General features: G+C 38.3%; 1 protein-coding gene across 2 annotated transcripts; it reads left to right on the top strand.

Moving 5' to 3' along the window:
• The first annotated feature begins 2,594 nt into the window (after window positions 1-2,594).
• foxk1 (forkhead box K1) lies at window positions 2,595-23,544 on the top strand. 2 transcript variants are annotated; one of them, XM_037765578.1, is made up of 10 exons: window positions 2,595-3,239; window positions 11,537-11,752; window positions 17,221-17,419; window positions 17,546-17,692; window positions 19,116-19,309; window positions 19,481-19,486; window positions 19,640-19,812; window positions 19,902-20,159; window positions 20,711-20,884; window positions 22,249-23,544. In XM_037765578.1, the coding sequence occupies exons 1-10, from the start codon at window positions 2,725-2,727 to the stop codon at window positions 22,479-22,481; spliced, it is 2,115 nt and encodes a 704-aa protein (XP_037621506.1). In that variant the 5' UTR covers window positions 2,595-2,724; the 3' UTR covers window positions 22,482-23,544. The 2 variants fall into 2 exon arrangements, with proteins under 2 accessions (XP_037621506.1, XP_037621507.1); XM_037765579.1 differs by lacking the exon at window positions 19,481-19,486.
• The last annotated feature ends 1,608 nt before the right edge of the window (window positions 23,545-25,152 follow it).

Raw genomic sequence — 25,152 nt, 5'->3', positions numbered from 1 at the left:
CCATGTTTATAAACAGAGGGTAGAGATAAAAAAAAAGAAAAAAAAAGAAATCTGAGGTGGGCAAACCAGCCATAGACATATACTGTATATATACAGCTACACTGCGGACACCACATGTACTTGAGGATGGGATTGAGGAAAATTTCACAGGTTATCTGCTGAAAATAGCTGTAAAATTATACCAGACCTGTCAATTAAATGCACCATTTTTCAGTTATCTTCAAACTGTGGGATAAAAATAACATAAAGAACTGTAATCCCCATGGATATATATTAGTCAAGTCAAGTCAAGTCAAGTCAAGTCAAATTAATTTCTATAACACATTTAAAACAATATGAGCTGACCAAAGTGCTTTACAGACATAGGCAGAATAAAAACAGGTCAACAGTACAGACAACAAAATCACACACATCCACAGACAGAGACCAAGATAAAATCCATGATTAAAAGACTGTTATAATGAGCATTATTAAAGGCCAATTAAGTAATCACAATTCATTCAATTTAGTGTCTTTTAGTAACTTGTGGGATTTATCAATTTAGTTTTTTTTTTATATTTTTGTTTAATTCAGAGAACCATTTGCACTGATTTAAACTTATTCAGATCTGCAATCCAGGAAAGTGAAACTAATGAATTGGCATTTCTGAATAACACCACAGTAGATAATAAATCTGGAGAAACTACTGAACCATACATCCCATGATACATCCATGCACTGAACTCAACCTGCAGTTTCCTGGTGTGACGTCATGAACTGCAACCTATCAGGGCCGAGGTGCCCGGATGTGGCGTTCAGGGAAGAACCTGCAGGCAGGATGGCAATAATGTTGACGAAGAAGAAGCATAAACGTGGTTTTGTTGAATAGTTATAACATGAAGAAGATCGGCTGGACCCTTTTTATTTTATTAGCACAAGGAAAATATACAAAACAAGACAGGGAATTGGTTTATTGTGTTTGTTAGACCCAAGTTCTGCATTGACTGTCGAGTCTTGTATTATTTTTTTATCCTTGAAGCAGCAGTTTACGAGGAGGCCATGAACGCAGCACCTAGTGATGGGAATTACGGCTCTTTTTAGTGAGCCAGATCATTTGGCTCACCAAGAAGATCCGGCTCTTTCAGCTCCCAAACGGCTCTTTCTCTGCCTTTTTATAATTCAGCCAAATTTGGCTTTAGCTGTTTTGACCTATGATTAGTATGTGTGCACATATATCACTTAAATTATTAAATATAATTATACTGAACCTTATAATTTCCAGAATACCGTAATTTTACATGCTGCTTCGTTTCCGATTATCACTCAACTTGTCTGTTATTCGCGCACCGCACTCCTCTCTCTTTCTCTCCTCCTCTCCCTCCTGCTCTGTACCTGTAGATCGTCAGCGCGCCGCCCCTCCCTGCTTGATGACATGTCCTCCTTGTCTGTCATCACCTGATTGGTCGCACGGACGTCATTAACACAACATTCAGTCACAGTCACTGCATGGAGTGCCCGTGGCGCGGAGAGGATCATCCTATCATTCTGCCTTGAATTAATAAAAAAAAAAAAAAAAAAACTGTTATGGCTCGTTTGGAAACTTTCTTCTCTTATTTCACGAAAATATTTCACCGAAATGTGTTTCTTCAAAACATTTGAGGCGAGAAATAAGCCATGCAGTTGCTGAATCTGTCTTTATTTTGGATCGACAACGTTTATTTTAAAAGATTCTCGGGAGTTTCGAGAGGCGGCGAGTCGCGTCGGACGCCCGTGATTTACATAAAGTAGACGAGCCCTCAACTTTATGCAAATGAGGAGCGGGCGTTGCGACGCTCCGTTTCTACTACATACTATGACTTTTTTCGACATACTATACAATGGCTTTTTTTAATTTTTTTTTAAATACTTTACTCTTTTTCACTATCACTCTTTTTTTTGTTTTTTGACATACTATGCAATGGCTTTTTCATTCTTTCGACATACTATACGATGACTTCACATTTTTTAGACATACTATTCCATGACTTTTTTCATTTTTTCAAAACACTGTACTGTGACTTTTTTTAGTTTTTCGACATACTATATTATGAATTTTTTTTTTTTTTTTTTTACTTTTTCGACATACTATACTATGACTTTTTTTTCTTTTTTTCGACATACTATTCTATGACTTTTTTAATTTTTTCGACATACTGTACTGTGACTTTACATTTTTTAAACATACTATACTGACTTTTAAAAAAAAATTCAACATACCATACTATGGCTTTTTTTCATTTTTTCGACATACTATACTATAACTTTTTTAATTTTTTAAACATACTATACTATGGCTTTTTTTTTATTTTTTCGACATACTATACTATGGCTTTTTTTCGCCATGAAGAGAATGGATTGCACGGCTGCACGGCTGCTTACATAGACAATGAATGGGGAAGGTGGAAATTGCGGAGCCTGTGGACACGTACCATTATCGTTCACTTAAGCCGGCTCTTTGAACCTGCTCGTTCGCGACCTACACATCACTACCAGCAGCAACCAGTCCCGGTCCTGCTGCTGCAGACTCCGGTCCACTTCTTGCACTCGGATCTCGGACTCCATGTTGTTCCGTCAGCCACGGAGCGAACAAGTGCCCTGGCCCCGAAAAACTCACGTTGCAACTCTCTCTCTCTGCTGTGTGTGTGTGTGCGAGAGAAGTAAAGTGTGTGTGTGTGTTGTGAGTGTGTTGACCCCTCCGGAAAGAAGATGGCAGACTACCGGGACGACACCGGAGCCCGAGCTCTGCTGGCTCTCCAGTCGGCACCATGCAGTCCCGTCCGCGTCGCGGTGACCTCGCACTCCTACCACCACCACCACCAGCCGTCGCTCGCCCTCCTGGGTCCTCCGATGATGATGGAAGCCCGTAGCGGCGGCGTCGGCCCAGGCAACAACAACACCGCCGGGCTTTTCCCCGTGCGCCTCGCTTGTCCTGCTCCGCAGGCCCTGGCCAGACTCGAGGGCCGGGACTTTGAGTTCGTGATGCGCCAGAGGACGGTCACCATAGGCCGGAACTCGTCTCACGGCTCCGTGGACATCAACATGGGTCACTCGAGCTTCATTTCACGGCGACACCTGCAGGTCACCTACAGCGACAACAACGACAACGGCGACGGAGACGACAGCCAGCCGGGCTTCTCCCTCCGGTGCTTGGGCAAGAACGGCGTGTTCGTTGACGGGGTGTTCCAGCGGAGAGGGGCGCCGCCACTGGCGCTACCCAGAGAGTGAGTGCAGGCAGGCGGTTAGCATAGCTGCTACCTGTCGGTGGCTGGATGGTTGTTTAGAGTAAGGCAAGGCAGCTTTATTTGTACAGCACGTTTCAGCAACAGGGCAATTCAAAGTGCTTTACATAAACATTCAAGAACATAGAGACAAAGTGCAAAAGAACATTAAGACATAATTAAAACATAAAGACATTAAAGATTAGAAAATAAAAACAAACTAAAACTAAAACTGAAAGTCAAGGCCAGGCAGCTTTATTTGTAGAGCACATTTCAGCAACAGGGCAATTCAAAGTGCTTTACATAAACATTCAAGAACATTAAGACAAAGTGCAAAAGAATATTAAGACATAATTAAAACAGTTAACATAAAAACATAAAAAACATTAAATATTAGAAAATAAAAACAAACTAAAAATAAAAGTGCAAGGCCAGGCAGCTTTATTTGTAGAACATATTTCAGCAACAGGGCAATTCAAAGTGCTTTACATAAATATTCAAGAACATTAAGACAAAGTGCAAAAGAATATTAAGACATAATTAAAACAGTTAACATAAAAACATAAAAAACATTAAATATTAGAAAATAAAAACAAACTAAAAATAAAAGTGCAAGGCAAGGCAGCTTTATTTGTAGAACACATTTCAGCAACAGGGCAATTCAAAGTGCTTTACATAAACATTCAAACAAGCTTAAAATAAAAGTTAGGATAGAAGCTAAAATAGAGTATAACACACAAGAGTAAAAGTTATAGTGCAGTATAAGATCATTATCTGGGTTTATATAAAATCAATTTAATTTATTTAAAAATAAAAGCTAGGATAGAAGCTAAAATAGAGTATAACACACAGGAGTAAAAGGCAGCTTTATTTGTAGAGCACATTTCAGCAACAGGGTAATTCAAAGTGCTTTACATAAATATTCAAGAACATTAAGACAAAGTGCAAAAGAACATTAAGACATAATTAAAACAGTTAACATAAAAACATAAAAAACATTAAATATTAGAAAATAAAAACAAACTAAAAATAAAAGTGCAAGGCAAGGCAGCTTTATTTGTAGAGCACATTTCAGCAACAGGGTAATTCAAAGTGCTTTACATAAATATTCAAGAACATTAAGACAAAGTGCAAAAGAACATTAAGACATAATTAAAACAGTTATAAAAGCATAAAAAACATTAAAGATTAGAAAATAAAAACAACCTAAAAATAAAAGCTAGGATAGAAGCTATAAAATAGAGTATAACACACGAGAGTAAAAGCTCTAGTGCAGTATAAGATCACTATCTGGGTTTAATAAAGGGCAGCAGCAAACAGGAAAGTTTTAAGCTTTGATTTAAAAGAACATTAAGACATAATTAAAACAGTTATTAAAAGATTAGAAAATAAATTAAAAATAATAAAAATAAAAGCTAGGATAGAAGCTAAAATAGAGTATAATTCACAAGAGTAAAAGGCAGCTTTATTTGTAGAGCACATTTCAGCAACAGGGCAATTCAAAGTGCTTTATATAAACATTCAAGAACATTAAGACAAAGTGCAAAAGAATATTAAGACATAATTAAAACAGTTAACATAAAAACATAAAAAACATTAAATATTAGAAAATAAAAACAAACTAAAAATAAAAGTGCAAGGCAAGGCAGCTTTATTTGTAGAGCACATTTCAGCAACAGGGCAATTCAAAGTGCTTTACATAAACATTCAAACAAGCTTAAAATAAAAGTTAGGATAGAAGCTAAAATAGAGTATAACACACAGGAGTAAAAGTTATAGTGCAGTATAAGATCATTATCTGGGTTTATATAAAATCAATTTAATTTATTTAAAAATAAAAGCTAGGGTAGAAGCTAAAATAGAGTATAACACACAGGAGTAAAAGGCAGCTTTATTTGTAGAGCACATTTCAGCAACAGGGTAATTCAAAGTGCTTTACATAAATATTCAAGAACATTAAGACAAAGTGCAAAAGAACATTAAGACATAATTAAAACAGTTATAAAAGCATAAAAAACATTAAAGATTAGAAAATAAAAACAACCTAAAAATAAAAGCTAGGATAGAAGCTATAAAATAGAGTATAACACACGAGAGTAAAAGCTCTAGTGCAGTATAAGATCACTATCTGGGTTTAATAAAGGGCAGCAGCAAACAGGAAAGTTTTAAGCTTTGATTTAAAAGAACATTAAGACATAATTAAAACAGTTATTAAAAGATTAGAAAATAAATTAAAAATAATAAAAATAAAAGCTAGGATAGAAGCTAAAATAGAGTATAATTCACAAGAGTAAAAGGCAGCTTTATTTGTAGAGCACATTTCAGCAACAGGGCAATTCAAAGTGCTTTATATAAACATTCAAGAACATTAAGACAAAGTGCAAAAGAATATTAAGACATAATTAAAACAGTTATAAAAGCATAAAAAACATTAAATATTAGAAAATAAAAACAAACTAAAAATAAAAGTGCAAGGCAAGGCAGCTTTATTTGTAGAACACATTTCAGCAACAGGGCAATTCAAAGTGCTTTACATAAACATTCAAACAAGCTTAAAATAAAAGCTAGGGTAGAAGCTAAAATAGAGTATAACACACAAGAGTAAAAGTTATAGTGCAGTATAAGATCATTATCTGGGTTTATATAAAATCAATTTAATTTATTTAAAAATAAAAGCTAGGGTAGAAGCTAAAATAGAATATAACACACAGGAGTAAAAGGCAGCTTTATTTGTACAGCACATTTCAGCAACAGGGTAATTCAAAGTGCTTTACATAAATATTCAAGAACATTAAGACAAAGTGCAAAAGAACATTAAGACATAATTAAAACAGCTATAAAAGCATAAAAAACATTAAAGATTAGAAAATAAAAACAACCTAAAAATAAAAGCTAGGATAGAAGCTATAAAATAGAGTATAACACACGAGAGTAAAAGCTCTAGTGCAGTATAAGATCACTATCTGGGTTTAATAAAGGGCAGCAGCAAACAGGAAAGTTTTAAGCTTTGATTTAAAAGAACATTAAGACATAATTAAAACAGTTATTAAAAGATTAGAAAATAAATTAAAAATAATAAAAATAAAAGCTAGGATAGAAGCTAAAATAGAGTATAATTCACAAGAGTAAAAGGCAGCTTTATTTGTAGAGCACATTTCAGCAACAGGGCAATTCAAAGTGCTTTATATAAACATTCAAGAACATTAAGACAAAGTGCAAAAGAATATTAAGACATAATTAAAACAGTTAACATAAAAACATAAAAAACATTAAATATTAGAAAATAAAAACAAACTAAAAATAAAAGTGCAAGGCAAGGCAGCTTTATTTGTAGAGCACATTTCAGCAACAGGGCAATTCAAAGTGCTTTACATAAACATTCAAGAACATTAAGACAAAGTGCAAAAGAACATCTAGACATAATTAAAACAGCTATAAAAACACTATAGATTAGAAAGTAAAAACAAGCAAAAAAATTAAAAGCTAGGATAAAAGCTTTAAAATAGAGTATAACACACAAGAGTAAAGCTCTAGTGCAGTATAAGATCATTATCTGGTTTAATAAAAGCAGCAGCAAACAGGAAAGCTTTGATTTGAAAGAACTCAGAGTTGGAGCGGTCCTGCAGGTTTCTGGGAGCTTGTTCCAAATATTTGGTGAATAAAAACTGAACGCTGCTTCTTCATGTTTAGTTTTGACTCTGGGGACACTAAGCAGACCTGATCCAGATGACCTGAGAGGTCTGGATGGTTCATAACATATAGCAGAAGATCAGAAATGTATTTTTGCCCTAAACCATTTAGTTAAGTATCCCCGTTAAAGTATGTTTCACCCCCTTTACAGGACACCAAAATCAAACTTTAAAACATCTATAAATTATATACAGGCTACATGAACACATAACTACGAATTCTTTTAATAGTTCATAGTCCAAATTTATAACAATCTCCATGTTCAAACGGGGATACAAAGTTAGTCATGGCACCCCTAATCAGAGCCTGGTAGCTTTGGTTTAGTGCACTGTAAACCTTTAGTTTGGACGGTGAAGCTGTTACATAATAAGCCAATGTTTCTCCACTTGAGCTGTGAAACTATAAATGTTTTTAATTTGTTAGTTTGTTAGTAAACTTAGCTTAATTTGGCCTACAAGCTAGTTAGAAAATGTAAAAAAAAAAAAGGAAAGTTCCTTTTGATATTTCACATAGTCATGTTGTCATTCTGTGGTAGAGCTTGCTTTCTAAAATATCCAAACTTTAAAACACTATTTTTTCCCCCACATGAGTGTCTTTTTGGCTGCTCAACAGTCTCAAACAGTTCCAGGCCGATTATCTTATTAGTTGTGAAGCTTTCTAGCCAAATGTGTCGCCGTCACATTAACATTAATGTAAACAAACGCACCCTGACCGCTCAGATCATGAGTCTTAGTGAGTAAAGGTGTGTTTGTTTTGTAATGAAACATGAAATGCTTCAATGTTTTTGTATCAAGAGGGAACCCATCTGTTGGTTTGAATACGGTTTCTAGCTTTACTGTTGTAGTTGTGCCACTGGGAAGTGCAAAATATTTGCTTTTCATTGGTTCGTTTAATGGGGTCGCTTCTTAAACAACTAAAAGCTTTGACTTTGTGTGTGTGTGTGTGTGTCAGTCACAGGGTGGAGGGTGCTCTTATCCTCTCTGATTGGCTGCAAAGACTGTTTGGGGGTGTGTCGGCTATTGAACAGGAAGTGCAGGCTGAAATGACATCCTCATTGCAGGAGCACATGGAGTAAACACAAGACTAAAAACCAAGGCCACATTCAGCACATGTGTTGCTCTGGCCCTTGGGCCTGTCTCAGGATTATAAAAGCTAGCTGGAAAACTGTGCTGAGCTAAGTCTGGAACATCTTTAACAATAGAAGAGGGCAATTAATTTTAGTTTTCATGGTACTTTTACAGCACTTATATACATTATAATATGACAGCTTTAAATCACATTGAATTCATCAGGCTTTGTGACACTGCTTAGCAGGAAGATACTTTGATATCAACACATCTTCACATTGTTGAAGGTACAAATACAGCACAAAACAACACAAAAAGTTGCCTGTATTCACCCCCTCCAAGTCAAACTTCAGTAAAGGCACCTTTGGCTAAAATTACAGCTTTGAATCTGTGTGGTCTAGTCTGTATCATCGTGATTCATCTGGAGACTGCCAATTATTCCCAGTTTTCTTCAGTGTGAGCAGCACTTTTCAAGTCCTGTCTCGATTTTCAGATTTTAAGTTACTCATGTATGGGTTTTCTTTATGTTTGGGGTTATTGTCTTACTGTAAAATACTTATCCCAAGTCATAGTTCTCCTGTAGGCTGCAGCAGATTTTCTTTATGACTCTGTTTTTGTATTTTGTTGCATTTTATTAACCTTCTTACCTTCTCAAGCCTTCAGTGGCCTGCAGCAGTGAAGCATTCACACAGTAGGCTATAATATTGGTCATGATGTGTTTCAGATGAAGTGCCAGTATGATGGCGAGGTAGCTTACTTGTGGTCCCATTAAAGGTTCTCTATGACATTCAGAACATTAATATAGAGAAGCGAAATCCCTTTCGGTGGACCCCATGGGACCTTATTTTGTAAAAAAATACATACGGTAGTCAATGGCGAGAGACAAATATTTTTTTGATCCCTTTTGTATTGCGCCATGAATCACACACATGATGTTTGTCAATTTAAAAGATAATTTTGCAAGTCAAAAAAAAGTGTCAGTTTGTCGTAGGTTTGTCATGGTATCATTTAGTTTTGTGTGAAACTGCTCAGTGAACTACATCCATCATCTCGTATGATAAACGTCACCAACACTAGCTAGCTAGATAACTTAGCTATGTTCCACGCACAGATGAAACGTTATCTTCCCTGATGTGTTTTACCCAGAGACTCCTGGTCTTTTTATCAGCCGGGAAGCGAAAGAACAAGCTTGTGTGAGTACATCCCAGTACGAAACACACAACAATCGTAGCTTCAGCGAGAGAGAGTCACTTATGCAACTTTTGGGTGTGTAGTCTTTCTAATTACGTATTTCACAGTCTTCAACAGTGTGACAACAAAATGCAACTTTCTTGACTTGCAAAATTATGTTTTAAATTTACAAACATCATTCATTGATTCATGGTGCATTTCAAGCGGGATCAAAAAAATATTTCTCTCGCCATTGACTACCGTTCATCTTTTTTCAGAAACAAGGTCCCATGTTGGTCCACCAGAAGGGGAGGGACTTCCCCTCTCTATAGCAGCAAACAACTATTTGCTATCATAACATATAATGGAGTTATGTTGTCCTGAGCAGAGAATGATGTCAACTCTCTCTGTGTTTGTTGTAATCTGAGCTTCTCTAAGCTTTGTTTACATAGCCACACATGCATGTTAGTCCATGTTTGTGTGTCTCGCTGGCTAGCTAATGACCGCTGCTCTGCCCCGCGCTCATATGCCGGTTACTGCTGATAACGCCGTCCCGACCGACGTCGTCGCAGAAGCCCACCCTCCAATTCCCCCCCCCAGTTTAACACTGTTGGCTCTGTCAGCACTGTTGCCGTTTTTTGTACTGTAAGCTCCGTTAGCATCCGGCTCAGTCATCGCCACATTGAGAGCCGTGCAGAGGCAATGCCTCAATCATAGATTTGCTCTGAATTCCCGTATAGAGCTCCTTTAAACTTATTGAACCTTCTTCCACTTTGTCTCAGAGTCTCTCACATGCTCTTTAGCACTAACACTATTCAAAATGTCATGTGAGCTCTTTGAACAGTGGCTTTCTCTTTGCTGCTCTGGCATACAGCTGGGGCTGGTGAAGGAAATAAGCAAAATGTTGTTGTATGCACAGTCTCTTCCATCTCAGCTGTGGAACCCTGAAGATCCTTCAGAGTTGCCACAAGTCTCTGTCCTCTCTCACTAGAGCTCTTCTTGCATGGGTAGTCAGTTGTTGAGGATGGCCTGCTCTAGGCAGAGACAGCTGTGAGCAAGACTGTACATGGGTCCAGCATCGGATTAGCAGCTGCAATTTTTCAGAAGACAAATTATAGAGAAACGATGGAACACTGATTTAACTGTCTGAAACTGCTTACAACACATTTGTGGTTCTGTGTGGATTTTTTTCTTTCTTCATTTGTTCATCTCCACAGGGAGGTCTGAGCCGGAGCGCAGCACCCCTAGAATTAGTAGGGATTCAGTTTCTTGCTCAAAGGCACAATCATCATATTTGGGCAGATAGGATGGTTGCAGTCACAAAGACTTAACTACACTGAATATTGCTGCCTGAACCCTCTCGGAAACATCAAAACCTACATTAGGCATTAAGTTTCCATTGTAAAATATTTACTCAATCCATCACACACATACTTATTTTCAGGGATTTTGTTTATGCTTGAACTAACTTGAGCTTGGACTAATCCTTGCTTTTATTGAGGCTGTTGTCCAGACCTGCATAAAGAAGAGGTAATGCAGGTTAGCGGGTGTTGTGTTTAGTCTACGCCAAACTAGTTTCTTGTTCACAAAAGGTGTTGACTAAAGATATTGTTTATATTACAAACAAATCCCTTTAGTGAAGAAGAAAGTGCCATTGCTTGATATGGGTTCATATTTCTAAATAAAAGACGAGCATTTTGTTATTTGTGGCAGATTTTAAATTTCCTTTTTCCTGAGCACTTTAAGACAAGAAGCTTGAGTCTAAAGACAATAAATCTGTAAAGTAGGGCTGCTACTAACGATTGTTTTCATTGTTGACTAATCTGTCAATTATTTTCTCGATTTAATCGATTAGTTGTTTGTTCTATAAAATGTCATGTTGTTTCCCAAAGCCCAAGATGACGTCTTCAAATGTCTTGTTAAGTCCACAACTCAAAGATACAGTATTTAGTTTACTGTCATAGTGGAGTAAAGAAACCAGAAAACATTCACATTTAAGAAGCTGGAATCAGAGAATTTAGACTTTTTTGTCTTAAAAAATTACTCAAACTGATAAAGCAATTATCAAAATAGTTTATGGTGATTAATTGAATAGTTGACGACTAGTTGATTAATTGTTGCAGCTAAGTTCGCAGAAAAATGGGAATTTAAACATATACATTTCTATGTCAACTGGGTAAACTCCATCTGCTGAGGAAGGTCATGTGATATGATTAAAAGCTCCAGAACAGTCTCTATAGAATAATAGGTTATAATGATTAGCTATAGAGCGTTGTAAAGGAGAGAATGCACTAATCAAACTTTGCCTCTGTTTCTTTTTCCTTCTGTCCCGTGGCTTCCACCATCTCTCCCTCCTGCTATCCTGCTCTCTAGGTGTGTGTTTCGTTTTCCCAGTACAGTAATCAAGATCCAGTTCATGTCACTCCTGCAGCTTGATGATCACAGAGAGAGGGAGCAGCCCTCTCTTCCCCCTCGCCCGCTTCTGCCCCACATTTCCCCCCTCAAAATCAGCATTCCCACAATGCAGCAGCATGAAGAGCACATCAGGTCATTTGGCTCTCCGCTGCCCTCGCCCACAGGCACCATCAGGTAAGGAGAGACCCACAGACATACACACACACACACAATGACATGAACCCCAACAGGTGGACATTGATTGATCATACATTTTTTTTATGTGATAGTAAACTGATAGTTGGGCTGGGTTTGCACCAACAGGGATTAATTTAATCTAAGATTAGTTCTAATCAGAGTTTAGGAAGACTAGGTTTTAAATGAGTAAATCCTGATTGCAAATTAAGCAGAGCTCTGTTGCACAATTTAAGGCTGATCTCAATTTAGTAAATTCAAGTTTAAACCAGAATTAAATAGAGTTGAATGAATATGGAGATGCTTGCGTACCCAAATTAAAATATATGCTGTATTCCTTAAAGGTACAGTGTGTAGGATTTAGAAGTGTTTCGTGGTGTGGTTGCAGATTGCAACCAACTGAGTATCCCTCTGCGCACTCCTCCCTTTCCAAAACTGCAATAACGTGACCAGGCCATTCTTACCATAATAACACTACTGTAGGAGGACGGTCGGCTGGCGATACCATGGTTTTGCAGTCTGCGAAAGCAAAAGTCTCTCTCTAGAGCCAGTGTTTGGTTTGTCCTTTCTGGGCTACTGTAGAAACATGGTGGAGCAACATGGCGGACTCCGTGAAGAGGACCCGCTCCCTATGTAGATATGAAGGGCTCATTCTAAGTTAACGAAAACACAATTATTCTTAGTTTCAAGTGATTATACACTAATGAAAACACAGTTATGAATATTGTATTCCATTTCTGCTACTAGATCCCCCGAAATGTTACACACTGTTCCTTTAACTAACGCTAAAAAGTCAGTTAGTTAGCCTAACGTTAGCCTACTCATGATGGCTAAGCAGAGAAGCTCTAATTTCTCCTCCTTTGAGAAAAACTTGTTGGCTGAATTAATTGAACAATATGGCCAAATAATATAAGAAAAAAAACAGAGAACAGCACAATAAGGAAAACAGAGACTGTCTCTTGTTGCAATCTTCCTGTTCAGCTCCATAAAAGTTTCCCTGTTGAACCCGTATCTTGAGAGAAATTCAGCAGCAGTATCATAAAACTCAACTGGGTTGAGTCTGTCCCTTGACTTTCTTCAAGGAACTTGAATCAATCCATCTCAAAAAGGCAGCCATTTCAAAAGTGAAACCGTAAGTGTAAAGTTAGAGCTGAAGTAGGCAGATTGGAGCAAATATGATTAAAAAAAGTTATTTTTATAAAACGGTTGCTATATCCTGACAGTAGTACATGAAACAGGTAGCCTGAAAAAAATCATGTGCCTCTGTGTCCTCCGGTGCTCCTAACGGCATCTGCAAGATTTCACAGACCGGAGGAAAACAAGCAGTAAGAGCTGATCTGAGGTCTGCTGTCCAGCTGCCGTCTCTGAGCAGCTGTCAATCACTCGTGAACTCCGACCAAACGGTCAAACTAGGCAACGCTGATCAAATATGAATCAATATTATGTTACATTAATGCCTATTTCTCGCCTCAAATGTTTTCAGAATCATCTTGTAGTGCACTGTTTAGCTGTAAAATGAGAAAGTTTGTGACGCCGCCGCCATTGTGAAATCTGGTGAAGGAACGGCAAGTTCTGGTCACATGACTGGAGAACAGCCAATAGGAACGCTCTCTCTCAATGAAATGACCTGTGATTGGTCAAAGTCTCCCGTCACGGGCTAGATTTTCTAAAGCCTGAAAACAGAGCCATGAGGAGGTGCAGAAGTCTAGTTTTCTCTCAGAACACTTGAATTACAATATGCTGAAAGGTTATTATGGAATTTTTGACAAAAATATACTGCCTACTGACACTTTAAAGTTCATAGGATCACATTTTAAATGGAAGTTTAAAGTTTTGGAGCAACAGAATTAAATTTAATCTAGATTTAGAATAAAAACTAAACTGACGTTTTAAGAGAGGTTTCAATTTAATCTTTCTTAATTTTAAGATAGTTTTAGGGTTTGGTGCAACATTATTTAAACCATGATTTAAAAGGGATTTTAAAATAATGCTTGTCGGTGCCATCCAGCCATGTCTAACAAAACAAGCAATATGATGACAAAAACTGGGGAGTTATAAAGTTATAATTAGCATTTTATTGTCGATATACTGTGTATATGTTTTTAGGGCTGTCAAAGTTAACGTGTTATTATCGCGTTAACACAAATTAGTTTTTTTAGGTTATAGTGGGCTCAGTTTTAAAGCTAGAGTGAATATATTGGCATCATATGAAACTAGAAAACCTAAGGAATCCGCTGGTACTGCATGTCATACCAGGTTGTTGGGAAGGAGGCTAAATAACTCTCCAAACTTTTGCTAAATTTTGGTGAGGATAAACTGGCATGGCCATTTTCAAAGGGGTCCCTTGACCTCTGACCTCAAGATATGTGAATGAAAATGTGTTCTATGGGTACCCACGAGTCTCCCCTTTACAGACATGCCCACTTTATGATAATCACATGCAGTTTGGGGCAAGTCATAGTCAAGTCAGCACACTGACACACTGACAGCTGTTGTTGCCTGTTGGGCTGCAGTTTGAGTTATGATTTGAGCATATTTTTTATGCTAAATGCAGTACCTGTGAGGGTTTCTGGACAATGTTAGTCATTGTTTTGTGTAATTAATAATAATAATAAGTATATACATATATTTGCATAAAGCAGCATGGTTTGCTCCCTCCCATGTTGATAAGAGTATTAAATACTTGACAAATCTGTGTTTAAGGTACCATTTGAACAGATAAAAAAATGAGAGATTAATTTGCAATTAATCCTGATTAACTGTGGATCATCATGCGATTAAGCGTGATTAAATATTTTAATCAATTGACAGCCCTACTTTTTATCTGTAGATCAAGCGATTAAATTACAAAATAATTGTTAGATTAGGCAGTAATGAAAATAATTGTGTTGCAGCCCTTATGCTACATCAGTCATGAGGTTTATAAAGATTTGCTCTATCAATTAAACACAAGTGTATTACATTTTACACTTTTTGTTTTGGCAAGATAGGAGGTTGCTTGTTATTCAAAATGGGCATCAGTGATGGAGGGACATTCACCTAGACTGCTTCACAAAACAGCACTTTATAACGGTTTGATAGATCATACAATATGTGTTTTAGAACTATCAGAGTATATTGGCAATTTACTTTCTCACCTTGCCTTGGGTCTGTACATGTTTATTTATGTGTATGCAATTGCAAACATGTGAGGCTTTGTTTCCTTTGGATTTACTCCTGTCAAACTGTCCCAAAGGCCTGCAATGTTTTTACCAACCACATACTCTATCAGCTCATTTTCACTGATAATCACCATTCTGGTTGATGGTGTGCTCATCAGCTGCTGCAGTGTATCTGTTGAGATGGAAACCTGCACTCTTAATAAGCTGCGATAGCACATGTTTAAAAATCACTGCTCTATAAATGTATACAAGCATGTGCTTACTGGCAAGCATGGCGGTGCTGATTGTACCCTCTGGTGGCCAGTGTTGGTTTCTACATCCCCACCAATGTCAGCTTGTGTGTGCCTGCCTTATATGGAATGGCTGCAGCTTCGAGGCGCGTGATTGGCTATCGGGCAGATTGTTTTGCCTGTAGGCCGTTTTTCCGTCCATTCGTGGTTTCCTTTTCAGAGCCCCCCCTCCCCACACTCAGCTCCTGTTCTCTCGCACGTGGACACACACACACACAACACACACACAGAGTAAAGACGCTTGCTCATACATCTCTCCACCACGTTCACTGTGGCCTTTTTCGGGCAGATTGTTGTGCCACCTTCCTTGACAGTATCCACATACAGTACATACAACAGAAAAGTATTGTGTAAAAGCATGTGCTCCCACTTAAACTCCAACAGCGTCTCTTCCCAGCGTGTTAAGAGTCACTTTTCCTGTTTGGCAACTTAAATGAACTGTATACAATAACATTCTTCTGCCCCTGCCAGCATTCACTCTGCTGGCCCATGCACAAATGCAGAGGGGGTGAAAAGGTTGTTGTTATAGCGTCAAAGGAAAGACAAACCTGTGTTCCCTCATGGAGGCACACATAACTTTTAATGAAGCTTAAGTATGTAGATATACAGATACAATCATGTTTTAATACTTAAGATGTCCCTGAGCACATTAAAAGTTTCTGGTTGTCTTCATTCATTTTTCAACGCTGAGCTTACAAAGTCACTTGCAAAACAGAGCCTGCAGCCTCGTTTCCCCAGCCAAAAAATACAAACATATCTCTCTCCGTGTGTGTGTTGTGTGTGTTGTGTGTGTTGTGTGTGTTGTGTGTGTGTGTGTTACTATCTCTGTATCTTCGGCTCTGTTGCCAAAGGCAAATCAAAGCACACTGACTCTCCCAGAAACCAGTGTTTACTGTACTAACAGAAGCAGGTGTGTGTTGTATAAGTTACTGGGTTTTCCTTGTGTTCTGTGTCTCAACAGCACCAGATAAAACCTAGTTAATAATTAACATACTTTTGAGTATTTTTTCTCATTGTTGTGTTTAGAACTGCTAGCTGTTCGCTGAGCTGTAATCATTTTTCCAAAATAGCTCTTGTGTGTGTGTGTAAGACAAATTATGTCTTTGTATTATTGCACTAAATTTGTCACTAATGTGCTAAAAGGATTATGTTCAAAATACCAGTTTTGATATGGAATAATTGTTTTAAGCGGCACTAGATTTTTCAAATTAAAATACAGTTAACAGATTATAATAAGATTAGAAAGACGTGTGTTTATTATTTTTATTTGTGTCTATTTATTTCTTGCATCCCATTAAAGCACCAGTGTGTAACTATTGATAAGACTATTGGCAGAAATGGTATACAGTGGAAACCGCTTATAGTGATCATGTCTATCCGGGTCAAATAGATCAATGCAAGCGGATTATTATTATTATAACCAAATTTGTTGTTGTGCATCATTTCTAATGCAGATTACCATCTAATTGACATTTGTATATTTATTACATGAATACAAAGTAATGAAACGGACCGCTTTGCTATTTACTGCGCTTCAGGTGGTCGGAAGACTAGAAAAGCGCTATATAAATGCAAGTCCATTTGTTTGTGTAATGGTTTATTAGTGATTCTAGGAAGTTTTTATTGCTAATTTGGGCTTTGTTTTGGGGTAAGGAAGCAATTTGAGGCTGATGGATGACATTTAAATACATATCTGCTTGAATCGAGCTTCATTTTGACTCATCAGTTAATTTTGTATTAAGTTAATCTCTCCCATTGCTTGTTTATGCACATACATAATAGGTTGTATTTGTCCAAAGGGTCTAGTGAGACTTTGTTGACCTGTTGTCCCAGGAGCAGCTGCTAAGTGATACTATGAAGCTGTGTAGCGACCACAGCAGCTATGACTCATATCATTGATTGCTCATTCATTAAGAAGGGATTTAATGCATCCTGCATATGTATTTTTACCCTGACTGAAGTGGCCTTAATCCACCACCTTAAGCCGTTAACACAGACTCTTTCCTCTCTTCTCCAGTGTTCCTAACTCCTGTCCGGCTAGTCCACGAGGGGCAGGGTCATCAGGGTATCGCTATGGACGCAACGTGACCTCTGACCTCCAGTTAGCAGCTGAATATGCTGCCAAGGCTGTTTCTGAGCAGAGACGAAGCATTGTTGAGCAGAGAGGTGGGGGAAGTGAGCAGCGGGGGGAGTCGGCTGGTGGAGACAGCCCCAAGGTGAAGACCCAGTAACATTGAAATTAGTTAATTGTCAAAGAATACATCATTTTTAATCTTCAAAGAGTTTGCTTGTACAATATGTGCTTGAGAATGTGTGGATATTAATTCTTGTATCTCCTTTAGGATGAGTCCAAGCCACCTTATTCCTATGCACAGCTGATCGTCCAGGCCATCTCTTCTGCCCAGGACAAACAACTGACTCTCAGTGGCATCTACGCCCACATCACCAAACACTACCCCTACTATCGCACTGCAGACAAGGGCTGGCAGGTAGGGTCTTTCTGTCTTGACCTGAATGGTAATGGCTTTCCATGGTTTGCCATGACAATCCAAACTTAACAGCCACACAGTCTGGGAAGTAGGGTTGGGGGGAAAAAATCGATTCACCTATGTATTTTATTTTTTTTTACGATTTTGAAATTGATTTTTTTTAATGCCAGAATCAATATATTTGCTTCATTTGAGTCTCTGCGGAGGTAGAAGGACGTTACCGCTTTAATTGTTGTAGTCTGAATAACGTAACGCCGTATCGGTTACGTATCCATCACCAAAACAAACCGCAGAAAGTGGAAAAAACGACGGAGGGTCTCCATGGATACGACCTGCACCCTCACATTTTAACTCAAAACACTGCACATACAGTTAAGTATGGAAACACTTTGGGTTTCATACATTACCAGGAAAAGCAGAGCTGCATGCTAACTCTGTCATGGACAGGAAAGGTTATCGTATTGCGGTAACGTGCGGTCAAGCCAGCCATCACTCGCATCTCTGTGGTCAAATCAGCCAACGCTACAACTGTACAGCACCCATATACTGACTTTTATGTTAAATGCATTCAAACGGTCCTGATGGAGCTGACCATGGATGTATAAAGAGAACGGAGCTGACGGGAGAGCTACGAAGAGCTAACAGCGGACTTGGTGATGTTAGCAGAAGTATACACGTGTGATTACGTCCAGTTTTCAAAATAAGGTGTTAACAAAGGGGACTGTATTTACAAAATACATATGAAATTAAGATTATTTGGATTATTTTCACCAGAAGTATAAAACATTACATGTCCCTTTTTAAATTAAAAAGAAAATACCACTAATTTGTGAGGGAAATGTCCTTATTGAGGATTTTTGGGTTGCTGGGAAAAACATAATAAATAATTTCTGATAGGCAGACAAGGGAAGGCAGCTTTATTTGTATAGCACATTTCAACAACAGGGCAATTCAAAGTGACTGCTATTTTTGACTCCAGGACATCTCTGACTACGTACATGCTGAAAATCAAACATTTTTAATGTATCACTTTAGATATTTTCTCTGGAAGTGTGCTTCAACTTTTTCTCATGGTCTAGCGTCAAACAAGTTAACAGAAATCGCAATAAATCGTAATATCGAATCGCAATAAATATCAAATCGGTACCCAAATATCGTGATAGTATCAAATCGGGAGATAGGTGAATTGTCCCAGTCCTAATGGGAAGGTTAGCTTGGTAACATTTAGAAGATTATGGCTCTATTATGAAATCAGAAGACTTATCAACAGTTATATAGCTACAACTACTTTCAGTAATTTCAGAATAAAAAAATTAAATTGTGTCCTGAAATATTTGTCCTGTTTAGGGTTGTGTGAGATATTCTATCAAATAATATTTTTGTGTGACAGTGAAAAAGAAATACTGATTTTGTCTCCCTCCAGAACTCAATCAGACACAACCTGTCTCTCAACCGCTACTTTCTGAAAGTGGCCCGCTCTCAGGACGAGCCCGGCAAAGGGAGTTTTTGGCGTGTGGATTCTGCTTCTGAGAGCAAGTTGGTGGAGCAAGCGTTCAGGAAAAGACGGCAAAGAGGGGTGGCTTGCTTTAGGACGCCATTTGGACCTCTCTCCTCTAGGTAAGTGGGTCACCTGTGGCCTTCAGCTGCACACACACACACACACACACACACACACACACAAGACTGTCGGACACACTCAGACACATGCTCTGTCGCTTCTGATTTGACTCCGTTAACCCTTTCTCCCTTCTCTCTGCTTCTGCTCCTGGCTATCATTTGATTGGATAGAACAAAGTAAGTCTAATTTCTAGGTTGATATATTCAGCAGAGGGCACTGGCAGTGAAGGAGCTCTGTATGTTACTAGAGGTCTCTTCATGTATTAATTGATTTCTTTGGTCTCTCTCCTTTTTCTTCTGTCTCTCTTCCCTTCATTTGTTCTTTTTCAGGAGTGCTCCTGCATCCCCGACCCACCAGGGACTTCTTTCTCCTCCATCCAGCGGGCTGCAAACTCCTGAATGTCTGAGCAGGGAGGGCTCTCCTATCCCCCACGACCACCACGAACAGCTGGCTAACAAACTGTCATCTGTACCTGAGTATAGGTACTCTCAGAGTGCCCCAGGTAAGCCTACATAAATTACATTGAAAGACTTTCACACACATACACACACTATACAGCTGAGATTGTTGTTTGCTTCTGTCTCTGCGTAGGATCACCTACCCATGGTCAGCATGTCATCATGGCTGCACCCCCTCACCCGAAAGCCCTGCCCTCAGGCCCGGGGAAAGCCCTTGCTTTCATTCCAGGTGGCGGCGGCCAAGTCCAGCCCATCCACGTGCTCCAGAACCCCACTCAGTCCTCTATCACCATGGTGCGGGTGGTTACCAGCGCCCCTCTAACTTCCAACCCTCCGAATGGGTACAGCGCTCCCTCTGTTGGAGGAGCAGAGGGCAACAGCGAGCTCAGAGGTACAGCCATGAGAATCTATTTTAGAAGTGCTCTATTTGTCTGTATTATGTGATACATTAGTACCTGATCATTACATAAGTTGATCTGCTCATCTCCAGTTTTAACTATTTACAGCTGTTGTGAGCATGTTGTATTTTATAATTGTTTTTGCGTTTCCTGCAGGATTGTGAAGATAAATTATTTAAAACGTTGTCGGTCAAAATCCAGACCATGTGTCACTTATTATATTACATAGGGACATATTTTCTTGCGTTTGAATGTTGCTAGATTTTACTTGCCGAGCTTGGTGCAGTATATACTGTAAAGTTCTTTGTTAACAATATAATGTTATATATATATATGAAGTTATGTTCATGTCTGGTAAATGTTTCTTCACTTTGAAGACCACGAGGGTTGAGGATTTGGATGTGCATGAACCAATAAATAATATAACTAACATAATCTAACCACATCTTTGAGTTTTGGTGGGATCACACATGTGCACTTCCATAAACGATTTGGTTAGTTTTGCTTTTACATGTTTGCATTGTGTGTTTGTGTTTCTATCAAGAAGCCCAGCTGAACAGAGAGCGAGTGATCCAGACTGTGGACAGTGCGGTGCAGGGCGGGGATGGGCGAAACCTGGCCCTAGGTTTACATCAACTTCCTGTTCGTCCTGTTACTCAGAACGGCAAACACACCACTGCTGCTGTTGCCACAGCAACCAGCCTTGCTAATGCATCTGGTAAGATTTTTCACCAATCGGTGCCTTACACATTGACCAGTCCCGATGATGAAAATAGATTTATGTTTTTGCTTAAAAGATGGGGATTAAGCAATCTTTATAAAGTTACAGGTATGCATTCTAGTTCTCCTAAAAGGGGAAAACCCATCACCTCCCAAATACATTTTATCATTAAAAGATGTCATACAGCACTTAAAACTAGAGGATCTTAGGTTTATACTCTGAGGGTCTGTCGACTATTTTGAGAAAATGTGGCGTCCCTTCCTGGACTACTGTTATGATTCCCTCTGTACTGTTGAGGAACACTGCCCCTAGAGGGCTTAGAGATCTATTACATAGCTCTCCTGATGGGAGTAAGTGACTCTAGATGAGCTCAGATCTACTCAGGTGGAGACTGATTACTTCAGTTCAGTTCAGAGCAAACAGACCTGGCATTTAAGTGTCTCCAGTCCTGCTTCCCTCATGCGTTACTGACAGTGTTAGTTTTTTTCTGGACATCATATATTTGAATTATGTTGTAACCATAGATTTGGTTACATCTCTATCTATGGATTGATTGATTGCTTAGTTCATAGATGTATGCATTTGTTTCTTATGATTATACTACAGAAAACCAAGAGTTGAATGGAGGCAATAAATGGACTATACTATACTATATATACATTATAGTTTATATAATATAAACTATAATGCATTCCCCTGTCAAGAACTCATGTCATTTGAGTCTTTTAAGCAGTTAGCTATACCTACACCAGCACAGGCACTAGAGAAACTCTATTTCAACTATTCTGAAAGCTTTAAATCTCCTCATATGTAATTTGCAGACCTAGTATGCCATAAAATACTATACCTTAAAAAAAATTCACTGTATTATATGCCATAAAAAATGTCTTAAAATGACATTCTATGTCATAAAAAGTCATAGTGTAGTATGCCATGAAAATTTCATAAAAAGTCACAGTATAGTATGTCATACATTTTTTTATTAAAAAGTTATTGTATAGTAAAAATGTCATTAATAAGTCATAGTATGTCATTAAAAAGTCATAGTATGGTATTTAAAAAAAATCATAAAAAGTCATAAAAAGATATGAAGTGTCATAATATAGTATAATAAAAATGTCATAAAAAGTCATAGTTTAGTATGATAAAAAAATTTAATAAAAAGTTATAGTGTAGTATGTCATAAAAATGTCATAAAGTTATAGTAATTCATAAAAAAAATATAGTATGTCAAAAAAAAATCATAGTATGTTATGTCATAAAAGTCATTGTCATTATTTTTTGGACACCACATCAATGAATTTTAAGGCATCCAGATACTTACTCCACTTAACTTGTTTTTCTCTTCCTTTCCTTTCTAGGCCTGAGTAGTCCTCTCCAGATCTTGGCTGCCCAGGCCTCCAGCTCCCCTCCAGTGCTGGTGAGCAGACAGCCCAGTGCAGAATCTTTAGCTGAGCAGCCAGGTGAGCCCCAGGCCAAGCGGCCAAAGATGGAGGACGAGGGTGGGACTGAATCTGCTCAGCATCAAGTCACGCCTGCTCAGCAGCCCGTCATCGTTGCCATGATGTCACAAACCCACGACCCTCGGAAGTAAAAGCCAGGGCCTCTTACCAGGTACCCAATGGACAGCCTCCTTATGGTCCCCTAACTGCTTCGCCTTTTATACTCATTTGATATGACTGCAGCCGACACGGCCAAAAACATGTACAGGCAGCCTCTCTCAACAGAAGGGAATTAAATTGTAAGGAACATATTTTGGTCAAAAATAGATGAAAACTTTCAAATACATTCTGAATGTAAAAAGCAAGTAAATCTTTCAGGACATTTTCAGCTTTACAGTCTTTTTAATGTAATCCTTTGTTCATTGACAACGCAAGTAAGGATATTAAGCTTATGAGAGAATTATGCATATTAAAATCATTTCAGCACTACTTTTACTATGTGAATGTTGGATAATATCTCAGATACAGCCTTTCCTCAAGTTGATGGATCACATGCATCAGTTACCGTCACTCTCAGGCCAAAGAACTCCTGCACTTCTGATCAGAGTCATTTACAGAAGAAACTGTGACGATCAGAGTTGATATATTGTGTAGTTTGACACAATTGTGGACAAAGAGGACCTGGCTGTGCATACCCAGACCGTTGATGGGGCTTGGGAGACTGTTAAGAATATGATTGTACTCATCATAAGGCAATCCTTACTGAAAAACAAGTTATATCTCTCTTAGGCCCCGATCAGACAGAGCGCGTTTTGCAGGTGGAAAATGTGAGGCACACAACACTGTCTTTTTGTTGACTGATCAGACAGAGCTTTTTTTTTTTTGCAGTTTTCTGCGTCTTTTTTTAATTGTTGCTAGGCAACCACCGAATGAGTGCTAACGTTACCTTATTACAAACCATGAACTGTGCGCAACCCAAATAGTTAATAGTACAGTTTAAATGATTGAAAACAACTTACCCGAAATCTGAAGTACCACACTAATTTGCCTCCTGCTGTTTTCTGTTCAGATCTTCGTAACTACGGTTGGTAAAGTCATAAAGCTCCGGGTATCCAGCAATACCACCACAATGAGAAAAAAACAGGGCTGTCAATCGATTAGAATATTTAATCGCAAATTAATCACACATTTTTTATCTGTTCAAAATGTACCTTTAAAGGGAGATTTGTCAAGTATTTAATAAAACAACATGGCAGTGGGCAAATATGCTGCTTTATGCAAATGTATGTATATATTTATTATTGGAAATCAATTAACAACACAAAACAATGACAAATATTGTCCAGAAACCCTCACAGGTACTGTAACATAAATAATATGCTCAAATCATAACATGGCAAACTACAGCCCAACAGGCAACAACAGCTGTCAGTGTGTCAGTGTGCTGACTTGACTATGACTTGCCCCAAACGGCATGTGATTATCATGAAGTGGGCATGTCTGTAAAGGGGAGACTCGTGGGTACCCATAAGACCCATTTACATTCACATATCTTGAGGTCAGAGGTCAAGGGATTCCTTTGAAAATGGCCATGTCAGTTTTTCCTCACCAAAAGTTTTATTTAGGCTCCTACACAACAAGCTTGTATGACATAGGTGGTACCAATGGATAGATTTTTCTAGTTCCATATGATACCAATATCTTCACTCTAGCTTTAAAATTGAACCCTCTATAAGATAAAAATCTCAAGTTACGTTAATGCATTAAAGAAATTAGTGGTGTTAAGACGCATTATCACGTTAACTTTGACAGCCCTAGAAAAAAACGCTAACGACGTCGGGAGCTTTTGCGTTCTGAGTAGAATTCTTTTCAACTCGAGGCATTCAGGGCTCTTCTGTAAAAACGCGAGGAGCACTGAGCGGATAAATGCGAGGCGCTCAGAGATGCAAAACGCTTCAGTCATTGAAAACAATTACAAAAAAAACTCAGGCTAAAACACCCTCTGTCTGATCGAGGCCTTGGAAAATAAAGATATTAGTATTAAGGCCTAGACCAGAATGTGAGGCGTCTATCCTTCTTGCCTTCTCTGTAAAGCACAAAAAGAAAGAAGTGGGAATTGTTTTGGAAGAAGAGATCGGAGGAAATCCAGGAATAACAAACCAGGACTTTGCAGTTTTCGCTTCACTTCAGCTCAGTTTGGTTTATCAGTGTGAAGCTCCTCAGATTCAGGACGATCTGGGTGATTGGACAGCAGAGAAGGGCAAACAAAAAAGAGGCAACTATTTGGAGTTGATTGAAGTGGAGCTAACCTAATGTAGACAAACTGATTGTTGTTTTAATTTTTTTTTTCTCTTGTTTCAGTAGTGGTAAAAGGAGAAATGGAACAGCCTGTGCGTACAGTTTTGTTTGTCTTAGCACAGAAAAGCATTATTGTAATAATCCTTAAAGCCTTAAATATTTCTACATTTGTTTTGTCATTTTATTTTAACCTTTAGACAGCTTTACCTTTTTAGCTAGTTTAACACAGCGCTTCTTTAACAGTACATGATCGGCAACACTACAATAGTGACAGTTAAGTTGCAGCAGTAGACTTATATCAGTTTTATCAGGGGAAGGGCGGGGACCAACACATGACCACAAATTTCAACTGCTCTCGTCTTGTTTTCTTTCTTTCTGTATGGTACTTTTGACTTATTTTCTACTACTGGCTCCCCACTCTTCTGCTTTCAATTTCCCCTAAATGCATTAACCTTTCTCCTAGTCTACCTCTCCTCAGTGAGCAGTTTCTGTCTTTGCAGTCTCTACAGAGGCATCACGCTGTTG

The sequence above is a fragment of the Sebastes umbrosus genome, chromosome 3, assembly GCF_015220745.1.
Source record: "Sebastes umbrosus isolate fSebUmb1 chromosome 3, fSebUmb1.pri, whole genome shotgun sequence".
In the NCBI taxonomy this organism is placed as follows: domain Eukaryota; kingdom Metazoa; phylum Chordata; class Actinopteri; order Perciformes; family Sebastidae; genus Sebastes; species Sebastes umbrosus.
The sequence above is the reverse complement of the archived record's forward strand: the minus strand, read 5'-3'. Positions and strand labels throughout refer to the sequence as shown.

Bases quoted from the DNA above. Each gene is read 5' to 3' on its own strand.
- foxk1 (XM_037765578.1), top strand. From the start codon at position 2,725: ATGGCAGACTACCGGGACGACACCGGAGCCCGAGCTCTGCTGGCTCTC. The intron at 17,420-17,545 runs GTGAAGACCCAG...TATCTCCTTTAG, and splicing joins CTGGTGGAGACAGCCCCAAG to GATGAGTCCAAGCCACCTTA. The intron at 20,160-20,710 runs GTACAGCCATGA...GTTTCTATCAAG, and splicing joins GGGCAACAGCGAGCTCAGAG to AAGCCCAGCTGAACAGAGAG.